This window comes from Nipponia nippon, unplaced genomic scaffold (assembly GCF_047370975.1).
Source record: "Nipponia nippon isolate SJK-2023a ecotype South Korea unplaced genomic scaffold, ASM4737097v1 scaffold_6, whole genome shotgun sequence".
NCBI lineage: Eukaryota > Metazoa > Chordata > Aves > Pelecaniformes > Threskiornithidae > Nipponia > Nipponia nippon.
This window is the reverse complement of record NW_028262380.1, coordinates 69,830,945-69,854,165: the sequence shown is the minus strand read 5'-3', so window position 1 is coordinate 69,854,165 and position 23,221 is coordinate 69,830,945. Positions and strand designations below refer to the sequence as shown.

The following is a 23,221-nucleotide window of genomic DNA, read 5'->3' as shown; positions in this document are numbered from 1 at the left end:
ATGAATTATAAAACAGCTGTGTGTTCTAAACATTACCGATTATTAGCCTTAAAAACAAATAAACCAATCAAGCTTGTGCAGTTCATGCATTGAACAAAACACAAGGCACAATTGTAAGTACTTTTAACCACTACTTATGACTTCAAAAAATTTCCGAAGTAATGAAAACTGTCTTACTGCCTTCAGAATAGAAGAGGGCGCACTTCCATTTACCAGGACCTTTACTTTTGCTCTTTTTTTTTTAACCCTTTTTAAAATAGAGATCAATGGTGAGACATTAGTGCTCTAATATTAATATTTCTCTAGCTAAAAGGATACGATAACCATTTTTCACACAACATTTTCTTTGAAGATGTATTTAAAGACTGCAATGCACTGCTCAGATGCTAAATCACTTCTCTATCCTTCCAACTTCCTTTTATCTTTCTGTTAACTAAAAAGCTATTAGTTCTTCATTAACTTAAAGGACCTTCACTAATAGCATATTGAAATTAGCTAAAAAGCTTTCCTATGTCATTTTTCTATTCCACTTCAAAACTGTTTGAGTATAATCAGCACAAAAAAGACAAGTTCTAGAGGCACAGGACAGACATTATAGAAAGCATGCTCTGCTATAATGACAGCAAATATCCACTTATTTCCTATTCAAGTAGAGACACACCCATATCTGAAGTGCTGATCTTGGAGACTGCACCTACTGGGTGCAGTGAGCAGTGCAGTCAGCCACTGAAAATCATCTTTTCTGATCATCATTTTTGAATCAGTGCTTTGTTATTGTCTCATCTGTCAAAACATCTCCAAGATATCACAGCATACTGGAATTAGGTTAGGGTCTGACCCAAAGCTTTAATTAAATAGAAAGCTTCCCTTTAATTATTAAGGGTACTGATCAGTTGTTCTGAGGACTAGCGCTACCCAGTGTGTTACTGTTCTCCTTGCTGCTGCTCAGACTTAACCTGTTCACACAAAAGCATTTATTCCTTCAGCTATTTTGTCCTGGTTTTGGCTGGGATAAAGTTAATTTTCTTCCTAGTAGCTGCTATAGTGCTGTATTTTGGATTTAGGATGAGAACGATGTTGATAACACATGGTTTAGTTGCTAAGCAGTGCTTACACCAGTCCAGGACTTTTCAGCTTCCCCTGCCCTGCCCAGTGCACAAGAAGCTGGGAGGGGGCACAGCCAGGACAGCTGACCCAGACTGGCCAAAGGGCTCTGCCATCCCGTATGGCGTCATGCCCAGTACATAAACTGGGGGAGTTGGCCAGGGGGCAGAGAGCACTGCTCAGGGACTGGCTGGGCATCGGTCAGCGGGTGGTGAGCAATTGCATCGTGCATCACTTGCTTTGTATGTTATCATCACTACTACTATTTTACTTTCTTTTATTTCAATTATTAAACTGCTCTTAACTCATGAGTGTTCTCACTTTTACTCTTCCAATTCTCTACCCCATCCTACTGGGGGGAGTTGGGGTGGGGTGGTGAGCGAGCAGCTGTGTGGTGCTTAGTTGCTGGCTGGGGTTAAACCACGAGATATTTACTTGTCTTAAAGCTTTAGAGCTGCTTTGAATCCCATGCTGCTGTGGCTCTGATTATCAAAAGCAGTTGCTGAATCCACAATCCAGGAAAAGAGGTCCTGTTAAATGCAGACTTTGTTCTCCTCCTCCACCACTTTACCTGGAGGATCGTTGTTCCCTTGGAGTTCCAGACAAACAGCGCAACCATAATCAAATGTCTCTCCTCAAGTAACCAAAATCATTGCAACACACGGTGGAGAAGCTGTATTTCAAAGTTTCCAAACAAATACCATTTGTTTTCACTCTTAATGATTTGTGGGGGAAAACAGCGCCTTGAAATATTCCATGGTTCTTCAGTCAAGCCAAGATGTCCTTGGTTACATCAGCTTTGCTACTGTCTCCAAGACTTACTTTACACGGTCTTCCATTAACCCACAAATCAAGTCAATCATAAAAAACCTCCCCAACGTAATTTTTTTTATTTCATCAAACAAATTCTTTTTACTGAACATCTGCTTTAAGCAGCTAGCTTTAAAAAGGGAAGCATACCAATTTTCAAAATGCTGACAAAAATTTTCCATATACAGGAATAAATGACTGCAAGTCTGTGTGAAGAGACAATTCAAATCTTTAGGATTATGAATCTTTTTACATCTGATGAAAGCAAATTTTATCTGACAGATTCTTTAATAGAAGTTCCACTCACCAATCTAGGAAGTTTTATCATCCCTCCCTCCCTATGAGGCACAAAAAAAAAAGTACTGTGGGGCTGCAGATCAGAATATAAATTATGGGAGAGGAAAGACTCACGAGGGTTGTAAAAACCAACAAGAGAAAACTCCCTGTGAATTTCAGTAGTAGATGCTTTGAACTAAGATACACAGTCATTAAATATTACTTAGAACACAGCAGAATATTATGCTCACAAGAGATTAAAGGGATGAAAAGAGGTTTTTCTCCAATAATGAAAAAACTCATCAAAGCTAGGATGCAATTTCCAATAGGATACTGCTTTATTATTTGCCCTATAAATTTACAAATACAAATATTTACCTCTCGAAGAGGGATAATAAGGCTGCACAAGTTCTCTTCTTTACTAGTAAAGCAAATGTAGTTTGTAGAAACAAACATCTGACCCAAAATATGCATTTTGTTGAATGGAGTCCAGAGAGTACAGTCTGTGTGTCCATCTAATTTCTCATCCTTGGGAAGTCGGAACAGCGCACGGTATCTCTCACTCTTTGCTCTGGCATCAAGATCCCTAAAAAAACCCACAGAAAGCTTTTCTTGTTTTAAGAAATACATAATACATTTTAAGATATATTTTATACAAATCATTGCAAGTTACCTGCAACATACAACTCAGTTAAGCAGTGAGTGTACAGCAAAACAGTGGAAACAGTTTGCATATAGAGGATGTATAGTTTCCACCACTGGAAGACTCTAAAACTACATGAAAAAAGAATTCTGCCATGAATGACTTAGATACATTGATCCTGACTTCTCAGAGGGGACAGATTGGGTGATCTTTTCACATTCAGCCCCACTTTCTGAGAATATATACACAGTGAATCTGTTTATTACTAAATAACACATGACCTCCTGTAATATTACACCAAAAATGCTTCTTTGAGGCTTATTTATTAACGTGATGGAATCCTTAGGGCTAGAGTTTATTAGCAATCTCAAGACTTAGTCTTGATAATGCATTCAGTGCAAAACACTGAGTAGAGATATAATGCATGTCAGATGTCACTAAGTAATGAGAAATAAAAGCAAGCACTGGTTACAATTCTGTATGATTCACCAACACGACCAACATATAAAATAATGAAAAAATTAACAAGAAACTATCAAATTGCAGTATGATATCTATAAAAGAAGCATAAATATTTTCCAGATTAGTTTTCATCCCTTAGAATTTTATGTCATTTTTTATATCTCTGTTACCTAAAATAAGTTCTAGATAGAATTAATCTTCTAAAGTAATTTTTCAGTTCCAGTTATAGGACCAAGTATGAATGTTAGGCACATTTCTTAATAACACTTAAATCACTTTACTACCTTCCCCTGGTAACATAAAAGGGCCTTACAACAGATACCTAATGCAGCCAATGTTGAGAGATATGTTAAAGAACTAAACAAATGAGAATTTGGCCCAAATATGTTTCTTTTATTTTTGCAACATGTTCATATTCAAATGTTATCCCTTTCCTATTTCAACAGGAGACCAAGTAATTATTTTTAAATAGTTATTCACATTTTGCCACGGCTGGAATCAATCATTCTTTTTGGAGTAACAGCAAATGGAAGCAACATTAGAAAGCTTTTGGACAAAATGCTGCAAGTAAAAGGACTGAGGAGAAACAAATGACTAAGAGCCGGTGCTACCTACCGTTTTAGTGCAGATACTTTTTTGGGGGATTTCTTTTTCAGTTTGGGTAATGACCTGTCTTGTTCAAATCCTTCATTGTCCAAAAGCTGTCGCATAGCTATATTGGCAAGCTGTTCCATTAGTTTAAATGTCTCGCTGATATTAAGGAATACTGAGAAGAAATGTTCACTTGACCTTGTGCTCACTTTGATCATATCAGGGAAGAGCAGTGTAGCATTCTTCTCAAGTTGAGTGATATCAACCCAGCGGATAACTAACTTCGCTGAACAGAAGCAAACAAAAAAAGATTCAGTACAAAGTTTAGCATATTCAAAAACATTTAACTTCCTCTTCCTATAAAATGTATTCAGCTGAAATTTTCTTCCATCTTGAAAAGTTGGGAGGACAGCATAAATAGACCCAGCTTGTACAAACTATGATCACCTGACAAACAGCAGATAAAAGTTTAAATATCGTTTACTTCTGTACAAAACACCACACAAAAGCATTACAAAGCTACGTGGGCTAACATAATTTATCACGGCCACAGAACTTCCTCAGACTCTGATGTCCTCTTTTCCTATGGAAGCAAAGAAACAGAGTCTAAACACATCAGACAGGTTTGCATTATTTTTATACATGAAGAAGTTTCAAATATTACAGTAATGACAGATACTTGGCTTTTCCAACACCACTACAGGTTAGGATATTGTCCTTAAAATAGGGACTAAATTGACATTTGTTTTTGTCAAAAAAAAAAAAAAGAAAAAAAAAGAAAAAATCCCGTTATTCACTAGGGTAAGTCTACACAGCTAAATAGAAAGACCTAGGACTGATCCATTGCCCATACCCACATATGGACTTGCTCACTTCCACACTGCTCAGGTTTAACTCCCTCTAGAGCAGACTGGTTGCATCCACACTATGTAGCTCGTGATACTGCATCTGCTTTGAGCCCTTTGTGATGCCCTGGTGTTGTACAAGAGTAAATGTGGCATTTGAGGTGGCAAAGTCTGCCAGGGTAGTACTGGAGGATTGTATAAGAGCAGAAGGAGCAAAAAACTGGTGTGATTTCATCCCTATTCCCTTTTGGGCACAGTCCCTGAAGTGAACCATGCCTCTAAACGATGCCCAGGTATTGTTTTACAGAGAATTACTTTGAGAAATACAAAACAAACAAGGGAACAAGCACACAGTTAAGCAGTGTAGACAATCAGGGAATTGCTCCCTGCTCCTCTTTTCCTCAACAGTGTCTTTGCACCCCCAACAGTTCAGCACGTGAACAGTAACAACTACAGAAGGTTTCCTAACAATTCTTAGATGCACAGACCACCATTCCACTGTAAAACATACCTTCCCTGCCCATGAGGAAAGAATAAAAGCAAAGGTGATTAATGCTGAGATACACCCAGCCCTGACGGGGAACCTTCCCCTTCCAGTAACTGCAGGAGTAGTAGTTCACTAATTTCTCTTCTTCTGGCATCCCAAATAGCTTGTGAAATTTCACTATGGCTTCCTTAAATTTTTCTGTATCGTCATCCTCCTTGATGCCATTGATTTTGTTGTACTCAGCGATGATGCCCTAGTCAGGAGTGAAAGAAGTACACAGCATGTTAGCTGCCACGGGGTATCAGATATCGTAATTACTGTTGCTGTCTGGGCCAGAGGCCACAAGAGTTACTGCAATGTCAAGAAAGCCTTTTGCTTATCCCTTATTCTTCTGCTCATTCTTTTGCTTACATAGTTATTTACATTATTCAAGGCTGTCTTTCTGATGCCTTGCTCCCTTCCATGCCTATTTCAAAAGCAACCAAACACCAACCACTTACCAGTACCCTGTTTTAAATCAATCTGCCTATCTCAAATACTCCTAACAACTCTGTAAAGAGCCCATAATTTGTAAAATTTTCCCCTTCCATGTAAATATGCTCCCTGAGGAGACAGGGATAGGATTTCACCAGAAAATTTTCTTCTAAAAGGAAGTAAAAAAGTCAAAGGAAAAAAGGATCTGTTATTCATTAGGGAAAATATTAAACAACTTTTATGACCCCTCTTAGTGGATCTTGAGCAAAAGAAAAGAGCAAGAGAAAAAAAAAAATCTCCTGTTAGATTAACTGGTAGGATGGAAAAATCATTCACACTTTCAGGTGCAGACACTTCCTCATCAAATTTGAAGTGGCAGCAGTCTTGTGAAAAGCTGCTTTTTGACACCTCAAAGACTACAGTTCCTTCTGTTCTGTACTGAAGTTCTGGTCCACTCACTTATTTTCCCAATCTCTTTTATAAATCTTCTCTGTTGCCTTCTATATTAAAGTTACAGAAAGAAAGTTACTTCTTGCCTTCAAATTGCTCCATTTACATGGAAAGCAGAGTGGAAGACAGCGAACCATCATTCACATTTAATATTTGTCCAGCTCTAAAAAGTAACAATTTCCTTAAAGGATTACATTTCACAAGACAGATGTCTTCTTGCATAAGGTGTTTCCGTGATCATCTACAGCCCTCATACCTGATTCACTAGTGAAACACAAACAACTAGGGGATTCTTAAGACAGTTGACTTACTACATGAAATGTTAAAAAGAGGAACGAGACAAAGCCAACGCTTAGAATACGCACCAAGCACAGTAATTTTGCTTAAAAGCAATCTTTTACTAAAATATTTATTTTTAGATAATTTGTAGTGTGGATAAAGTACTTTTTACCAGTATATCTACGATCTCTCCTATAAGGAGAAAAAGAAATTCTAGTAAAATCAACAAAAAAAACCCTCAAACAAACAAACACCAAACAAACAAAAAAAATCCATCAACCAGCAACCCCTAACACCTATAAGAAGTGTAAATGCCAACACTACAGGATTTAACTACACAGAAGAGGGTAAGGAGACATTATACAATGAGTGCATGAAAAAAAAATTAAAGCTTTGCACTGGAAAAGCAGTTACATAGAAAACTGTCAAAGTTTAAGACAGAAGCAACAGTGTAATTAATTCTAGAACATATAATGTTTGAAGACCTGCTTATATATTTTTTATATATATATTTATTTATTTTAATCACACTACTGTAGTTATGTGCACTAACCCCAGTTTTCCTAATTTTTACACACATGTTGCTACCTAGAATCTGTCTTTCCTTCAAAAAGGTGGAGCAGCCTGGGGACTACCAGGTCAAATTTGTTTAGAATTCACGTCAGTTTTCCTTCCACAGTCACATTTATCATTAACAACATTTATAATAATATATTTAACTACCTGTATTTTTCCTCTGACAAATGTATTTATGTCATTCTCATTTTCAAAGATTGAAAGAGTTTGCAACAAATTCTGTTCAAGCCATTCCCAGTGTTCAGTGATTTCCTTCCTTGAGCAACCTGTATAGAAAAAAAACCCCAAAAGTCACAAAATAAAAAATTCACCAATGTCAATGTCCTCTTAATCATAAACAAAAGACTCTAATAAAACTTGGCAGTAACTGGAGATGCAACATTTCACCAGATGCTGTGTCCCTGGAAATTCCAAAATTTTCTCCCATAGTCTTTAATTTCATAATAGGTAGAAATCTTCAAGATTATTCTGTGAGAAGCACAAGCTACTTATGTCAGTATCACGAGCAAAAACCCCCTACATTTAGAATTCTAACCACAATAACACCACCGAGCTGCCCAACGTCACATTAAAGAGTTAGCAAAAGGTATCACCTGCATCTGCTAGGAGCTGACAAAAAAACCCAACAGTTGTATATTCTACCACTGGCTCCTAATTCTTCACCATTATATACATCTATAAATTATGAAACTGATGAAATCTGAAGAGTAAAAGCTGAAAAGGATCATTTTCCTGACAAGTCTATTACAATGTGTCTTCCTCAAAAGAACAGTGCTGAAAGACCTCGAAGAAAGCTGTATCTTTTTAGGGGATGGGGGTTGTCAGAGGTGGTTTGCTTTTAATGATGAAAGAAAAAACTCAACTTTGATCACCCTAGTTTGCTTAGGAGACCAAAAGGGGTCAAGGGAGATATCTTTGATACTGAGGAATCAGCATACATGTGGTCTGTAAAGTAGTACAGAACAGGGATGAAAAAGCTTCTTGTATGAACTAGAGTTTATATATGCAAATTTTTGCTTCTATTTTACTTGAGATGGATTGCAATAAATACAACTTCCATTTTGACCCCGTTCTCAACATCTTGCAGAATAAAGTTGTTGGTGCTCTTCAGGATCTCTCTGTGCCCACCCTAAAGGAAGAATAAATTCAAGCACTCACAAAAAAAAATGTTGCCCCAAAAAAGGATATTGAGGGAATTATGGCAAAACCACGACTTTTAAGTATTTTCAGAAAACAACATTACATGTTCACATAGGAACATCTGTACCTGAAGCTTGATTAAAAGTATCTCAATCCAGGTAGGAAACAGCATCACTACTACGTCATCTTTTTGTTCAAATCACAGATTTGGCTCATTTTACTCAGAACTAGCAAGTAAATGTACCTACCTGCCAACTAATGCCTATAGAACCCAACAAAGTGAAGGGGCTCATGTGAAGCAACCATTAGAAAGAGGTTAAATTACAACAAGCTGTTGCTAATAACTTCTTCAGCTTCACTACAGGCACAAACTGTCACATGTCTGCGCGTTAAGTGTTTCCATGGTTTGTAGAAGAACTCAATGCAACCACATCTTGATACATACCAAACAATCGTTTTCCTTGTTCAGCAACAAATGATGAGGAAAAATATTTTTTCTACAATATACAATCCGAGCTTTACACAACTCCAATGAAAGCAACAGAACACAACATTCAGTGTAACTTCCAGGGGAATTTCACAATTCTAGTTGTAGTATGGATACATAAATCATGCTGCAGAATAGCCTGCATATGTAACCAATATTTCAGAACCACAAGTGATCGCCACTGCTGCTTCTCCTTAAAACTACTGGATGCAACCAGACCTTTCTGGAACTCAGGAGGTGGTCTGAAGACTAATTTATTTCTTCTTGGCTTTTACACTGCTGTAAAAAGCAATGATGAAATACATGAGCTATGTATATAAAACCAGACTGTCATCAGAAAAATCACTCATCTCTTGAAGAGCAGCGACAAGCAGTGCAGATGCACTATCATGACAAACTATTTCTTAAAGCTGTCTATTTTTGTGTTCGCGGTTCATCAATTATTTTTCATCACTTCTTATGAAACAGCTTTGGTTGATTATAGCAATCCATCTCCTTGTTTCCATTGCTTTTTGTCTCCACTATCTTACTGTTTACTCTCCCAGTCTCATCTACAGCAGATCATGCAATCAGGCCAAAACCCACACCCCAGTTCTCATCAATTTATCATCACAGTCTAGATCTTTCTCTTTGCTTTGTTCACTCAGGATTAAAAAACACTTTTGCTGCAATGTTTTAAACTACAGGTCTATTTTAACTCTGCTACTGGCAAGCCTTTGCCTATCTTAGCACATTAAAAGCATTCGCTATTTTGCCATCACTGGCCTTTTAGGTGAATTAAGCAATATCTCTAACTCTCAGGGAAGGGAAAAGAACAGTTAACAGTTAAACCACTGCACTTTGGAATACAAAACCCTCAAGACTGGCAGGAAATAAAAGGGAAAATAGCTACAACGCATACAGTAGGCTCCTAAACATTCCTTCCCCTCCTCTAAGTGACACACTCAGCTTATGGTGCGCTCGATGGCTGAAATAGTGTAATGTTGGCCAGCATCCCTGGTAGACTGAGCTATTCTCCTCGGTCTTCAGGGAGGAAACTAATAAGCGTGTTAAACAGAAGTTGGAGAGCTAAGGGAGGTCTAGACCAGAAGAGCTGGATGGAGGAAGGATGCACGGTGCTGGAGAGAGAAGGGGCAATTGCCTGGCAGGTGGGGTGCAGTAACAGCACGAGCAACATGGGAACATCTCTAGGTGTCAGGGTTAGGTTTCTAGCATCTGGGTTGGTTTGTATAAGGTAAGAGATGAAGGTACAGAGGGAATATGACCGAGTTCAGGACTGAGAAGAAAACTAACAAGTTATATAAACGTGCTTTCAAACACACTCAGAAGTATAATGTCAGTATTGTTTCAGCCAGTGACTGAGGAATAGGAAAGGCTTAACTTGAGACAGCTGATGAGGCTGTCATGTCCAGTCTTCTCTCCCAAGTAGATACTTACCTGAGATACTTATTAGTCAACCTGAACTGCTGCCTTAACAGAATGAACTGCAAGACAACCTGTAACACTCTGGGGAGCCTAAAATTGTTCTTGCCAGTAACGGCAGGTTCAGGAGTGGCCTCACAAAACCTCAATTTGTGCAGAGAGGGAGAAGACAATAGTTACGGCTGGTAAACTCAACAGCACTCTAACAGTAGAGTTAATACCCAAGAAAATTCACATCCAAAATGAATTATAAACAAATCTTGGGTCTAAACATAACTTAAATAGTCATTTTAGAGCAAACAAAACCCCTTGGATTATTTTTTACCTCCAGAATAGTCTTGTACAGAACAAGACCAAATGCCATGCAGCATGAATGAACAGGAAACAATCACATTTGTTCCAGTCACTCTGTATAGCTACTTACTGAAGATGGAGATTATTGCTTTATGGAAGGCAGGGGAGAATATGACAAATTTCTGTAAAAATAAGAGATAACAAGTACCAAATAACCAGCAGTCTACCCCTAGGGAACAGGGAGGGACAGCTGTACAATGCAGGACAAATCAGAGTTGCATAGCTAAAGGCAGCCAAATCCCTTAGTAACCTGTATAATGGTAACAACCCTTGATCAGTTCAGAAGGAATTGCTTTAGTTGCAAGTTTATAAAATAACCACAGCCCAGGGCCTTAGGCAACACTGGGCTGCTCAGCTTCAAGGTTGCTTAGATAAATAATTTGCTCTCTGTAAAATTTTTCTCTTCTTGTAAGAGCCACACTACTCTCCTCAAGGGATGAGACTAAGCCAGTGCAGTCTTATAATTCAATAAAAATAACTAAGCCAATCAACCAGCTAGATATTAGGAGACTAAAAATTCAAGAAACATTCCACAAAATGGAAGCACAGATATATTCATCAACTACTTTAGCAATTTCAATTAGGGTTAAGATTCATAACTGAAGAGCACGCTTATTAAAACTAGCTTAAATGTAAACACAGTACCATACTTCTACATAAAACCTGCAATATCTGTCACAGAAGAGAAACAAAACCATCACAGTTCAGCAGCAGCATAAACTTCTACACGTATGTTATATTTGTTTATTCTGGGGCCATAACTCATCCTCCTTCAATTTTGTGGCCCCGGTTATCTGAGGACACACACTGTAGGTATAAAATTATAGTAATTATCTAGACGTGTCATGCAAAAAACCTGAAAATGCACTTAAAAAAAAGTCACATGGCCTACTTATAAAGTCTTAAAAATTCAATTCTGAATATGCGCACAGTACGAATGTCTTTGAAGAAACACTACTTCCTTGAGAACTTTGTGATATGCTGTTTTCTTTGGAAGGGAGTCTGCAAACAGCAAGAAAATTTGTGCCCTCAGTTTCTACCTTTCAAGTTTATGGGACAGAGGTTCTTACTAATTGCTGCACACTGACATTTGGACGAAGAAGAGATTGTACGTGCACTTGCAACTACCTCTGCTTGTGCACAAATAGTGTAAACATACTGGCAAGTACTTTTACCCTTCTTATGACTGAGACCCATGGAAAGCTGACATGCAAGGTCCCAATACTTATGGTCACAGCAGAGTAGCTGACAGTACAAAGCAAGCAGTTAAATGAAGATTTGGAAACGACCTTCATAATATTGACAATTTCATGAATATCTGTTTTTACTACTAGCTGTCACTAAAGGCAAATTATGTTATACGAATTTTAAAATCTTCAGTGAGTTGGTACTAATACGTGCAGAGGGAAAAACAGCTGTTTAAATCGGTGCCTTCTTTCAGGTCTGATACCATCAAAAATAGCAAGAAATACTTGTGCTAAGACAAGCTATTCAAAAACTTCCTATTGGATTCAGAACATGACACAGCTTCGGTATCACCTTTTCCAGAGACACAAATCATATGTTCATAAGAATAGAGCCTGCTTTGAACTGCTAAAATTATTAGATCTATGGCAAAGCTTCATCCATTCCTCCTCCTCTTGCTTTCCCAAAAGAGAAGATTTGTCTGGAGGAAAAGTCATCCAAATAATCTAAATGTCAAATTTTACTGGGAGAATGGGCACAGATGAGAGGGCACTGTTAGGCCAGAAGCCTACAGCTTCATTAACTAGTATTTTTGAATGTCAGGCAGCATTGGGGGTGCTAGAAGTTACCAGTCTATTAAAGAGATAACAGGCATGTGTGCACTTCTCATTTGTCCTTTCTCAATTTTCTTTCACATGAACAGAGTTCTGGCTGCTGTGTTTGAAACTTTAGAGCTAGAAGAGTTGCATTCAAAAATTTCCATTTGCTAAGACTGAAAAGCAATACTATCAAAGTGAGGATCTGACCTTACAAGCTTGGCCAATCAAAGCGAAATAACCTCAACCTTCTGCATTCAGCTTCAGACACTTTCTTCAGAGCCGGCAAACAGAACCAGAGACTAACTACATACTGCTTTATGCTACTTGCAATAGGTACGTGACCACAGAAATAAGCACTTAGTATTTACAGGATCTGATGCATGCAAAAATCCTACTTAATGTACCAGACTATCAAATTCATTGATTTCACCAACTACTATAATGACAGAAAAAACAGTCTTACAGTTAGAGATGTGAAAGGTTGAGCCTTAAAGACCAAAACTCTTGTTGCATCCATGTAATAACATACACTTCTCTATTAAACTCTAATTTCGCTACCATCTTGCTGAATTTCTAAGTACATCATATTTAGAAGTACAACACATTGCCTGAAATAAATGTCCAGGAGGTGGGCATCCCTGGGATCTAGATGGTATTTATCCTGGAGGAGACAGAGCTCACTATCCAGGAAATGCCATACGGATATTCAGTACTCGGGTGAGAGCTGGGGTTGCGCTATCTTCCTGGTTTCCATTTCAAGGGAAGCCAGGTGCCCCGTCTGGGTAATCTGGGGACTATAACCCAGGTACTCCTCCTACCATGCTCTTTAGAGATACCACGTCACCCAGGAATGCTGCACTTTAGAAGTGCTGTAGGAGTGAGCCATGGGCATGGAGAAGAACATGCAAGGAAAGGGATGGCTACTAGACTGGTTGCCTGGGCACATACTTGGGAGATGAAGGGTGCGAAATAACAGAGGCTTCTGTCTCTGTTCCATGGCCATTTCTGGTTTTACTCAGTCATTGTGCATAACACATACACACATGCTGGCATTCAAGGTCTGAATATGAGAAGCTTTGGAGCTGCTTAATTTAGCCACTAGAGCAGGTTTTCATCCTGACCTAGTTATTTGTCCTGAAATGACTGTGCTCAGCAGGCAGGATGCTCTATTAGTTATGTGGCACAGTACCCAGGAAGAATAAAAATCCACATGTCAGTATGTTTGTCCTTACCACAGGCGATAGTCCAATAGACCAAGGAGTCTGGTGCTTGGTAGAGGATTCGATACGGTGCCACTCTGGCACTGGAGTCCAACACGACATCAAGAGTACCCACAAGGAGACCTATGGAACAGGAAATTCTGATGAATACACGGTGATGCATCATCCAAGATCCCACAGGAGGGGACTCCGCAGCCCTCCCCCCCCTTCCATTTCACCCTTCACAGCAAAATGCAGACCTATTGGGCTGGTTTTGGCTGGGATAGAGTTGATTTTCTTCATAGTAGCTAGTATGGGGCTATGTGTTGGTCCTGTGCTGGAAACAGTGTTGATAACACAGGGATGTTTTAGTTACTGCTGAGCAGTGGTTACCCAGAGTCAAGGCCTTTTCTGCCTCTCACCCCACCAGCGAGGAGGCTGGGGGTGCACAAGAAGCTGGGAGGGGACACAGCTGGGACAGCTGACCCCAACTGACCAAAGGCGTATCCCGTACCATATGACATCATGCTCAGTATACACAGCTGCAGGAAGAAGAAGGAAGGGGGGGACATTCAGGGTTATGGCATTTTGTGTTCCCAAGTAACCGTTACGTGTGATGGAGCCCTGCTTTCCTGGAGGTGGCTGCACACCTGCCTGCCCATGGGAAGTGGTGAATGGATTCCTTGTTTGGCTTTGCTTGCGTGCGTGGCTTTTGCTTTCCCTATGAAACTGTCTTTATCTCCACCCACGAGTTGTCTCACTTTTACTCTTCCGATTCTCTCCCCCATCCCACCGGGGGGGGAGCGAACGAGCGGCTGTGGGGCTTAGTTGCCAGCTAGGGTTAAACCATGACACCTATGTATTCATCTCCACACTTCTTGCCTCATGTTGTGAAGAGGGAAAGTGACTCGCGAGGGAAAAAAACCTTCAGTTTCAACAAGGCTTCAACTTTTAAACACACATTGATTCTCGCATAAAGGCAGATAAACTGAAGCAACGCAGAAGGTAGCCGTTTTATAAAACCACATTTAAAAGTTATTTTGTTCTTTTCTGCATTTCATATACTTTTGGAGCCCTGGGGAAAAACAAACAAAAAACCCACCACAACACCAACAAAAAACCCCAGACAATACACCCTAGAAGGGTTCAAAACTCAAATGTCAGCTAGGAAAAACTAAGACTTCCAGCAAAAATAATTATGCTACTTAATGGTCTGATTCTTTAGGGTAGAAAGGATCAAAATGCCTAACAGTCAGGCTGTTTTTCAGCTGAACAGATACTGATGAAAGACAAAGCCATACTGTTTTCCTGAAATAGCTTTGAAAATTCTTTGCTATTGAGGAAGCCATCAACAGTTGCAATACCAAATGCTACCAGTAATTCCTAACTATGTTTCCACAAATTCTAGATCCTATTTTAATAAGAAATTACACACAAAACAAACTCTAACCCCCCAAAACCTCTCCCACAAGAAGCCCTATTTATTTTTAAAAGATGTAAAAGTTTTCCCCTTTTTTCCTCCACAAAGAATTTTCATCTCCCCTGCAGAGATGTCAGATTTAAATTCTCATGTTAAAGTTCTCAGCAAATTCACATATTGAAAACGGATGGATGAACTTTCAAAGATTATTTTTTTTTTAAATATTTATTGGCGTAGAAATTAGGGTTTTTTTTTTTTAAAGCTGAAATAGAATGATTTTTTGGTGAGCACAGTTTAAAACTCTCCTGTTAAAATCCTCTTCTCGTTTCAAGTGTCTGTTTTCATCTTTTACTGTCATAGTTTTATTAGTTCCTCATTCTGGATTGTCATAACTGGTATAGAAGACTGCTTCCCTTGCTGTTCTTCTTTCAGATTTGCCTTATGCATCATAAAGATATAAAAGCACTACCCACTTTCCATCTTAGTAGATTCCCCTAAATCTAAGCTGAAACTGATATTTGGAAATACCCTACTTATCAGTGATTTTGCATTCCCCCACTCTATGTTTTTTATTTGTATTTTGTTTTATACAGATGTTCACAGGCCAGATCAAATGCAATCTCTTCCTTCCTGATGCCTTAATATCTACCACTTTTTAATCCAAGAATTCTGAAATACACGAGAAACAAGTCTGGACACAACATCAGGTCATTCATTAGCAAGCAGTGTCAGAGAGCTGTCTCCTGATTATAGGATATGAACACAAAATAGTAATGTAAAATATCCCAATGTTCATTAGTCTAACTAGCTTTAGTTGTTCCTATCGCCATCTTAAACCGTCATCTCTCATGCATTTTGATTATTGGTGTACACTGATGAGCTGCCTCTGATAATCCTCCACCAGCCCTCCTAGATACTTTCAAACTCAGCAGACTGCAGTAGGTTATAATGTTCTTTTCAACGTTTTTTCGGTTATATATACTCTCCCTTCTAGCTTCACAAAAGCAGTATGGCCCTAGTCCAGAAAGCAGGTGCGTGCACATTTCACTTCAAACATGGGCAAAGATCCTCAAATGCTTAAAGCTACTACTGAGCTCAAGGGCATTGCTCAACTGGAGCGCAGGCCAAGCCAGACACTACGCCACCTTAATCATCTGGGTTTGCTGCAAACATGTAGCAGGGCTTATGCCAAAGATTCTTCATGCTTTGCCGCTTCATGCGTCTATTGACAGTACTAAATATGCAATAGGCATGATGTAATATCTAAATAAAGTTGTATGCTAGCCAAATGTAGTCTTCTCTGAGGTACAGATACACTGCTAAGTCCCTGTAATCTTTAAAAATATGCTTGTTTCTTTCCTCCTGCTGTATTTCCAAATCTGTTGGTGTGTGGGTGGTCCTACCAACCAATTCTGCCACTAGTTCTAGGAGGGCGCTGCAGCTGTAAAAACTGGGATAGACAGCTAAGGTCAGAGAGCCAGAACAAACCTCCTGACAGCACCATCGAGTTAAGAGGAGCTTCCCATCCTACCTCCTTCTTCCTGAGGTACTGGAGATAGCAGAAGGAGAGGAACATTCCCCTGCCCAACCAAACAGAAACAACGTGAGATAGAGCAGCGTATTCAAGAAATGTGGAGAGCGCCATATTTTAAAAAAACCAAACAAACAACAAAAAAAACCAAAACCAAACCAAAACAACACAACTAGCCAGCACTGAAACAATAGCTGGGAGGTAGGTAAGGAAAAGAAAAGAAAGAATACTTTCCACTTTCCCCTGGTGCAGTAAGTAGGAGTTGCCCAGTGCCTTTTCAGCAATGGAAACAGGTTGCAGAAATATCCATGCATTGAGGTTAAAGGGAGAAAATTCACAGAAGTCCAGAAGACCCCACGGAAATTCAAAGCCTAGCTTACCAAGTTAATTGCAACAGACAGTTTATCAGTAAAATTTTACTCATATCATGAAATAGCTGTTTTGATAGCTGATACATGTGATGTTAAAAAACAATTTATGTGTTCTTATATACATTAAAGCCAATTAATATTTACTCTTGTAATCATGCAGCTACCCCTGATTGCTGTCCCTCAGGAACGGTTCCATTTTGCATTGTAGGTCAGTGTTGGTTTTTGGGGTTTGGGGTTTTTGTTGGTTTTGGGTTTTTTTTTTTTGTTTTAAATGCAGGCATGTGATGCAACCAGAATGAAATCACAGCAGTTCAAACTGATAATCTCCGAGGAATTTCTACATGAAGTGATCATAATAAAATAAAATAAAAAAGAATAACAATTTATTTTAATAATGTTCATTAATTCTTCATATAGCAAGTAGCTTTTGAGACATGATTAAGAAATAACTAACTGAAAGTTTCTATAGAAACAGAAGAGGCAAAAAAGAATCATATTCCTTAGATTAGACTGGCCCTTGGGCAAGAGCCAGTGAATTATCCAGGCATCAAATCATGTGACTATACCGATTGCAAATTTTCTTCCCATTATTTCATCAGGTTTCTACTACATAGTGAAATAAGGAACAGTCCCATCAGACACACATGCCAAACGTCTAGAGCAACCATACCTATATATGGGGGCAGGAGGGGAAAAGGGAGGGATAATGCCTTTATTCTGTTTGATACAACTTTTTGAATAAAGCCAGCTTCCTCTTTTGGAAACTTGTATTCTAAAGCAAAGGTCCCAAAAATTGTTCAATATTTTCTTTCTTTTCTGTAAAACATAGGTATTAGGAGAGGAAAAGCAGTGAAATGTAATATCTGAAACCAAGGAATACAAAGCCACAACTGCCTAGGGGGCCCTGGCAATTGCTCTTGCATCGTGTTACTGGAAGGACATACAATGCACTAGAGGGTATTACTGGAAACGGGTTCAGTTACCTGATGCAATTTATGCTGAAGGAACAAATCATACTACATTTTACTTCTCTGACCATTGTGCCTCACGTTTAGTTGTAAGCTGGAGAGGGAGCCTATAACCATTGGATGAAGTATACAGATTAGTAGTCTGTACTCATGCTTTAAATTATGATGTACTATACTGGTATCCTTACACTAGCAACCAATTTTCAAACTGTTTTGTGCTAGAGGGGATTATGACCACATGAAGCCTGACCTCCTGCATAACAGAGACCCCCTTTAAGCCAAATGATTTCTGGTGTTTTTAAAGGAAAAGCAAGTTTATGCACCTTACACATGAACAATCTTTTCTATTATAAAAGGATTTTCTTACTGACAAACAGTAACCCTCTTTCACAAAAAGTCACGCTTTGATTTAAATAAAGCACACACAAAGATCAAGTGGTCTTTATCACCTTTCTCCAGTCCCCCTGATAGCAATCTTAGGATTATGTTTGTGAGCCTGCAGTGTTTTACCTGCTAAAATACACAGCGTTCTCAAACTAAAATGGATTACATATTCAAGAGTGAAGACCTGGTTATATATTACCTTTAGCGCACCTTAGTAAAACACCAAAGCCAATTTATTTACTGTTTATGAATGATAATAAATAATGACACTTCAGACCTTAAAAATTACCAGCAGCCACGGCTTTGTTGCACAGCAAACACTATCAAAAAGCTCTGGAGGGTATCAGACAGCGACACTTCCCATTCAGCTCCAGCCACACCAGTGACCGGTCATACATCCGTTCTTCAGTGTCACAGGCAACTTGCATCAAGCCTTGCCTAGAGCTGGCAGGCGGTCACTCCGCAGTTGTTGCCACTGTTGTGCCTGGTACTGCCACCCAGGGACACCCTCCCCTCATTCACCTGGCTCCTGAGAGCCAAGCCCTGCCCTGCCATTTCCTTCTCCCAGCTCTACACTAATATAATCTACAGCCTGACAGCCTCTCAAGGCACCTTCTGTTAAGAGATTTTTATCTTAAAAATGCCTAAACAAACAGCACACGTCCTTTTAGCACGTATAGCAAGTACAGAAGTATACCCTCCAAAAGAGCTAAGATTTAATACAGGTCAGACCATGACTCGGAGTCATGCTCATGAGCTATCACTCAAATAGTCCCACGGATGTCAGCAGCCTATTTGTGTATGAGCTCAACACCGCAACTAGGAAAGATTGCAGAGTCACATGTGTCATTAGTAAGAATTTTTCAAAACAGGCATCGTGACATTCCAACACTGAATGAAACACACACTGCTTAAACGGTCCCCAATGTTTAAAGTGTGCTGGTGACCCCTTCTCCTTCCTCTAAGGCAAGATGGACACATAATGAGCTTCGGTCATAAACCTGAAACATCCAAGGGACCTATTTGGACTGCAGATGTCAGCTGATTTCTGAGAAAGCCTCAATCAATAGGGTCGACTTAAGTCATATTTGCACCCCGAGCGTTCAGTTTTATATTGATTTCATGGACAATGAATAAACTCTTCCTAACATTTAAGTGTCACTTCCTGGACTATAAAAACAATAACTCGTAACAACACACAGCTAAAAGGTAGAGTACAAGCTATTGTTTTTCCTAGTAGCTATCATGAATCATTACTCTTCCACTCTTTCTCAAGGCAGCCCACGTGTTTATGTGATTAGCTCCCTCATTTGTTATTATAGGATGAGGTCATCCAATTACTTGTCTGTCAAAACTTAACCTAGAGCAACAATCTCAACTCCATAGCTAATATTATGGACAAATCCTTTTAAAGAGGGGGGTCACTTCTATTTGATTTCATTTCATGGGAGAGCCTAAATGAATAGTACATATTATACACCAATCAAAAATAATTACAACGTTAAACTTCCAATCCCGGTAATAGTATCCACAAAAGTATGAAAATAACCTCTTCATTGTGAACACCACCCTTGGAACTTTATGAAGGGTTATAGTGTTTTGTTTTATAGGTGTTCATTCATATAAATGAAAGCAAAATAACCTCTAAATACTTGTTTGATAACTGTCTTCCCATGTGGGTTATATAGCATTGGCTTATATGGACATGTAATGTGGTATCAAGAAAAACAAATTCTTCCAGTGAAATTAAGGCCTAAGATTTGCTAAGCCTTGCCCAACACATGCCTTTGTTGCTCCTTCTTTCTACCAATGCAGTTTTATAGATCACCGATTTGCCCAGCCACCCTTTCCTTTGCACGCAAGTTTTCAAACATGTTCGTGTGTGAAACTGCCTTTGAGGAAGTACTGCCACTCCGCCGACATTCAGCAAAACAAGCAGCAAAAACAGTACTTGCTGCTTCTGTCTTCAGGCTGGTAAATACCAATGAGAGAAGATTGCAAACCTAACCACTAATCTTTAAAAAAAAAAAAAAAAAAAAAAAAAAAGCAGCTCGGGAAGGGCCAGTGTGATGATCTGGCTTGGCTACTACAGGATAAAGCGGTAACAAAGGATAAAGCTGTCATCCTCCCTTCAAGCTTAACAACTGTGATTGAATTAGAGTATCTTCTAAATATCTTAATTTAAAAGTGATCAGCAATTGAATGTCTACCACAGTACTTGTCAAAGCGTCCGAACAACTCGTGACCACTCATGTAAAAATCTGTATCTTAACTCAAACCTAAATCTGACTGGGTTTAGACTTTCAGCTTTTAGAACTTTTTGTAACTTTGTCTGCTAAGCTGAAGGGCCCTAATCATTGTAAGATGTAACCACGTTTCTCAGAGTCATCTACTAAGCAACATTTAAAATATTTTAGAGTTGTAAAACTTTGCTGGTTTTCTCTTCAACAGAGAGGAAACCAGAACGCGCATCACAATCCATACCCGTCATTACATACAGATACACACACACAGCAAAAGAATTGCCTTTATTTCCACTGAGGCCTAGTTTACAGATGATGAAATGTTCAGGCACAGTAACTCACACAATGATACATCCAAACAATAAATTCCCAGAAACAAACCCACTTGACTTGACCTGGAAAAAAAACCTAGCAGAAGTAGGAAGAGAAGTAGAAGAAGTAGGAGATGAGCACTGGCAGGACATGCTAGACAGTTACAGGTATGTGAAGGCTTACAACACAGAGGAAATTGATATCTGGAAAAAAACCAAATAAATAATCTCACACTTCTGAAGAAAATAAATTTTATACTACATGTCAGTCACAGCAGGCTATATGAAGTGATGGAGAAACAGTAAGAAGAACAGAGATTGAGTTAATAAATGCTGCCAAGCTAGGATTTAAAAATTTACTTATAAGTTTGGAAAAAACCAAAACAAAACAAAAAACAACAAAAAAACCCCAAAAACTACAACACTTGGGAAAATCATGACCAAGAACCATTGACTGAGACAGCAGGGAAGTCACTGAATTCTACTCAAAACTAATTCTTGTTAAGTACCCCATTCTCTCAGAGTAGCATGAGCAAATTAAACAGCTTTCACCCAAGAGCAAAGTTTAAATCAACTACATTTGCACCAGCGTAAGATTCAGATAAACAATATAAAAGAACAAATCAAGTAAGCAATTGAAGAAAAAAAAAAAAAACAACAAACACCACCACCACTAAACGAAGAGTAACAATTGTAATCTGTATCTAGCCAACAAAATCAATGGTACAAGTTGAGAACTGAAGCGTGCACAGTAAGTTCAGCTTGAACTAAGGAACAGTCCTGAAGCACAGGATGGTCAAATACAAGCTAAATCTGAAGAGAAGCAAGAGTTTCAGAAAAAAAAAAATATTCAAATTCTAACTGTTCTGACTGAATACCTGCAGACAGATCAGATTTCAATAAGCTATCAACGGAGGCACTTTGCCAGGGAAAGAAATGATGTTGAACAGAAAATCTCAAGAATTTTGGCTAATGAAATACTGGAAAACACAGAGGAGAAGCACGAGACAGGGCGTTGAGCAAAGAAAAAACACACTAGGAACTTCCTAGCTGAAACTAAGACTGCTGCTGTGGTAGGAATTCATACACCCCTATCTGGAAACTTCAGAAAAATGAAAAAAGAACAATCAGAAATCGGGCCTAGAAAATACTTCCAGCAGTTCTTTTGAAAAGAAAACAAATGGAAAGATTTTGAAGAAGTCTTCCAGACCCTAAGCCTACCTCAGCACCAGATTTAAAGGCAAAATGCAAATGTAGATTACTGAATATCAACATTGGTCAGACATCAGAAGCATGATTAGTAATCAAAGAGCTAAAGAAAACCAATATTTCAGTGAAATGCTTACAGCCCTTTGTACACCTTGTACTTTAGCGAAGTCAGCAGCAGCTATAACTCCTGTCTATTACAGGAAAAGCCATACACAGTGTGATATTGTGAAGGATAAAAAAAGTAGAGGTCACAAAGCTTAGGGAAGAACTGAGAAAGCTGAATGGGTTCTGCCTATACCAAATATTTACAAGAACAATAATCATATGAGGACACATATGTTTTAATTAACTTTCAAAAGCATTTGAAAATATATACCAGCATACCTTGTGGAACAGTTTTTAATTCTACAGAACTCTAACCGAAACTGCCAAGGGCCCAAACCTCTGCGAAATATGATATATTCTTACAAGGATGCATAACTGGACAGTGGAGCGATGGCAATATGGAAACCGATGTGAAGGAGTGCTACTTTCTCTATAGCTTTCAGCGTGGGAACAGAGTAATACCGAAAACCCTGTAAGCAATACAAACTCTGGTATAAAGCAGAAAATTACCTAGACAGTTATTGCTTACTATATTGCAATCCCGTGTGACATTTCCAACAGGGTTTCATACAAACAGGAATGTCAGGAGAAACAGCGGGCCATCCTTGAATTCTATGTCAGAAGGCAAAAATGGCAAACGACAGCTCAGAGGCCTTGATGGGTTACACGACTCAAAATGTAAAAGATGAATTAACATCAAGGAAAGTCTTTGACCAAGAAGCATTACAGTACAGAAACCAGAGCTACACCAAGCAACATCTCAGGCGCTGTGTTTGTGCAAACAGCGCATTGCCTCTAAGATGCCTCTAAGAACCGGAGATGAAGAGAAGCATTAGGCAGGAAATGAGGCACCTTCCAATTAAGCACCCGTGAAAGCATCTGGGAATTCAACAGAAAGACTGGTGACTCAATCTGGAGAATCAAACAGCAGTTCAACCCTAGACATCTGCATGTCCTCCTGAAGTGGAAATCTACCAGTGTGAAGAAGCAAACACACCCACGGCGGATCCTAATGAGAAGCTCAGCAGCATCAGAGCAGATTTGGTGTAACACCAAATGACAGAGCGGAGCGGAAGAGACTAGTTTCCACCCCATGAGTCAAAATGAACATGGAAAGCTGATGCATGGGCTGACCACCCATGTCAGTTATGCTAATTGCATGCATTTTGATAACCACTGTATTTCAAGTATCAGAAAGCACATGCTTTCAAGTGTACCAAGCTTGACATGCAAAATCCTACCTGCTTGAGTCAATGAGGACAGAAAGTGTCTAGTTTGTTAAAGCGTGTACCATCC

At 39.0% G+C, this 23,221-nt stretch overlaps 1 protein-coding gene across 1 annotated transcript in view; it reads right to left on the bottom strand.

Annotated features, from left to right (window-relative positions):
- TBC1D9 (TBC1 domain family member 9) overlaps positions 1-23,221 on the bottom strand; it is a 55,063-nt gene that overhangs the window by 26,247 nt on the left and 5,595 nt on the right. Inside the window, exons 2-6 of the mRNA XM_087737207.1 lie at positions 13,417-13,527; positions 7,145-7,263; positions 5,243-5,471; positions 3,911-4,172; positions 2,569-2,776 (exon numbers count right to left, since the gene is read on the bottom strand). Of these exons, the coding sequence (XP_087593333.1) occupies positions 2,569-2,776; positions 3,911-4,172; positions 5,243-5,471; positions 7,145-7,263; positions 13,417-13,527 (929 nt within the window). The remainder of the gene's footprint in view (positions 1-2,568; positions 2,777-3,910; positions 4,173-5,242; positions 5,472-7,144; positions 7,264-13,416; positions 13,528-23,221) is intronic.